Here is a 2,555-nt window from a genome sequence, read left to right as displayed (position 1 = left end):
ATCCCAGACCACATTAAAATTGTTAGACAAGCTCAGGAAGAGCGTGTTAGCTACATCTCTCAACCTATAACTGATTTGATTGATTACAACAGTACACTACCCTAGCGTGTTATGGGTCAGACACTTAGTGACCCTGTCCCTCTGGTCTCCCCTTGGGAGCAACCAAAGGAGACCCATAAACATAAAAATAAACCCAAGGAGAAGAGCATCCCTCTAGCCCTGACCTTTCTTCAGCTGTTTACACTGCTGAGCTGCGTCAGGATGAAGAAGACACCATTTGATCCCTCCCAGAGTGGTGAGGGGAGAAAGGCAACAACGATACACGATACGAACAACAATAATGTCTCTGATACTGGTGAGTGTGAGGAGGTGTCTATTGACTAGTGCTGCTACATAGTACAATTATTTAGGCTTCACTTGGAGGAAATGTTTCACTTACAGGCTCTGACTATTCTGCAGGTGATGTGAAAAGGATCAAGGACAAGAGTAAAGGAAAGGTTCGGAAAGAGAAAGTTTGGATTGAAGTTCAGAAATCTCAGGACCACAAACGCAGAACGACACCGGAAACAGAAAAAGACATTAAACAAAGATCTAACTCGGTAAGACATCCAAACCTGCTTATCAATGAGGATTTGCCAATGCATTTGATAATTGATAATGACCACAATAAGGAAAACACAGTATATTGTGTTGAATTTGATATTTTGACACTGCTTGACAAATGTGATAATGTCACAATGCCCCTTCGGATGGGGTAGGCCCCACTAGTTAAAAAGTCTTAACGGGATCCATGGAACGTCCCAACTCTGACCTTACCCCCATTGAAGTTGAAATTGAAATGGTTAAGGTAAGGGTTAAGGTTAGAGTTAGGGTAAGGGGAGAGGTTAGGTTAGGGTTTAGGGTAGGGATGTCTCAAGGATCTCGGATAGCACTAACCCTAGTTATTATTGGGTAACATTTTGCCATGGAAACACACTAGAGATCATTGGCTATTGATATTGTAGTTTGAAATATCAGTAGATTTCTAACTGATGTACTGATTGTGACCCTGAGGTCTCCCCTGTGGAGAAAGCAAAGGAGACCCAGCAGAAAGAGAAGAAGCAGAGCATCTATCCAGCTGTGGCGGCCCTGCAGCTGTTCACTCTCTTCTGCTGTGGAGGGAAAGTCAAGCTGAAGAAAACTCGTCCCTCTCAGCACAGACAGAGTAAAAACGACCGGGACGAAGATAATGCATCTGATACTGGTGAGTGTTATGGGTTGTCTGTTGATTAGATATAGAATGATATTGCTCCACTTGGAAAGATGTGTCTTCAAAATCAAAATGTCTAATCTAAACAGGCTCAGACTGGTCTGGAGGAGATGTTACAACCAAAAAGGTAAAGGACAAGAGTAATGGAAAGGTAGGGAGGGAGAAAGACTGGACTGAAGTCCAGCTATTGAAATCATCTCAAGACCACGAACCCAGAAGTACAACACCAGAAACAGACAAGGGAACTAATTTGGGACAAAGACCGAACTCTGTGAGACAAGCAAACATGCTGTATCATATTTTATTGTGAGCAAAAGATCTTTCCCATAATGATTTATCATTGGGTATTGCAATTGTCTTATGCAGGCAAATCAAAGGACACCCCGGCAAGTGAAGACCCATGTGGAGAAAATTTACATAAGTCTGACTCTCCGACTCTACCACGTGCCCACGTAAGTTACTGAAACCTGACTTACTATACGGACAGACAGAGATTCACACATCCAGGCAGTTTCCCCTCTGACCTCAACCTAACCCCCCTTTTCCTCCGGGTAGAGCTCCCTCTCCCAGTTCTCCCTGGCTAGGAACCTGGCCATCCTCCCGCTGGAGTGGCAGCTACCTGGAGTCCCTCTGACCACCTTGTCTATGGCAACTAGGACAGAGAGAAAGCCATCCACTACCAACACTTCGACACAGGCGCAGACAGAAATACAGACAACATATATGAACACAGACACACAGACCACTGCCACCTCTCAGAGACAGATCTCCATGGTGACCACCCAGTCATCAGAGACCATGACAGAGGTTCACACATCAGACTCAAGCACCCAGAACTCCACTCCTGACATGGCACTGACCCCTGAGAGCACTAAGGACATGATTGCTACTGATGAGGATGTGAAGGATGACTCTGCTGAAGATTTGATCTCCACCCTAACAGACACCTCTATGGAGAAATCCGTCAGTGAGACCAGCCTGAAAGCCCTCATCGCTGAGGATGAGGAAGATAACAATGAGATGAAGGATATGGCTGCCTCCGCTAGCCCTGCTACTGATAATGCCAATGAGGATGCAAAGCTACTGGAGCTTGCAGCACTTTATGTCTACATGTTGACAGTGGAGACCGAGCTGTAGGCCTAATGAACATTTCAATATAGCAAAAGCTATACTATGATCAATTAATAAAAACAGTCAATATTTCTGCAGCAAATGTTCACTACTGTTGATATGTGAAGCAGCATGCTTAGGTTAGGCATATGTGTTTGAATTCACCAAAACTAATAAATAAACAAAAAATATATCA

The 2,555-nt window shown here is 44.1% G+C and overlaps 1 protein-coding gene across 2 annotated transcripts; it reads left to right on the top strand.

Moving 5' to 3' along the window:
- Nucleotides 1-227: 227 nt before the first annotated feature.
- Nucleotides 228-2,340, top strand: LOC121582922. 2 transcript variants are annotated; one of them, XM_041899085.2, is made up of 6 exons: nucleotides 228-355; nucleotides 460-599; nucleotides 1,078-1,243; nucleotides 1,339-1,520; nucleotides 1,616-1,701; nucleotides 1,805-2,340. In XM_041899085.2, exons 1-6 carry the CDS (start codon nucleotides 262-264, stop codon nucleotides 1,881-1,883), a joined length of 747 nt encoding a protein of 248 aa, XP_041755019.1. In that variant the 5' UTR covers nucleotides 228-261; the 3' UTR covers nucleotides 1,884-2,340. The 2 variants fall into 2 exon arrangements, with proteins under 2 accessions (XP_041755019.1, XP_041755018.1); XM_041899084.2 differs by having other exon boundaries at nucleotides 1,054-1,243.
- The last annotated feature ends 215 nt before the right edge of the window (nucleotides 2,341-2,555 follow it).

Source organism: Coregonus clupeaformis, unplaced genomic scaffold (assembly GCF_020615455.1).
Source record: "Coregonus clupeaformis isolate EN_2021a unplaced genomic scaffold, ASM2061545v1 scaf0114, whole genome shotgun sequence".
NCBI classification, from domain to species: Eukaryota; Metazoa; Chordata; class Actinopteri; order Salmoniformes; family Salmonidae; genus Coregonus; species Coregonus clupeaformis.
The sequence above is the reverse complement of the archived record's forward strand: the minus strand, read 5'-3'. Positions and strand labels throughout refer to the sequence as shown.

Bases quoted from the DNA above. Each gene is read 5' to 3' on its own strand.
- LOC121582922 (XM_041899084.2), top strand. From the start codon at position 262: ATGAAGAAGACACCATTTGATCCCTCCCAGAGTGGTGAGGGGAGAAAG. The intron at 1,521-1,615 runs GTGAGACAAGCA...TGTCTTATGCAG, and splicing joins TGGGACAAAGACCGAACTCT to GCAAATCAAAGGACACCCCG. The intron at 1,702-1,804 runs GTAAGTTACTGA...TCCTCCGGGTAG, and splicing joins CGACTCTACCACGTGCCCAC to AGCTCCCTCTCCCAGTTCTC.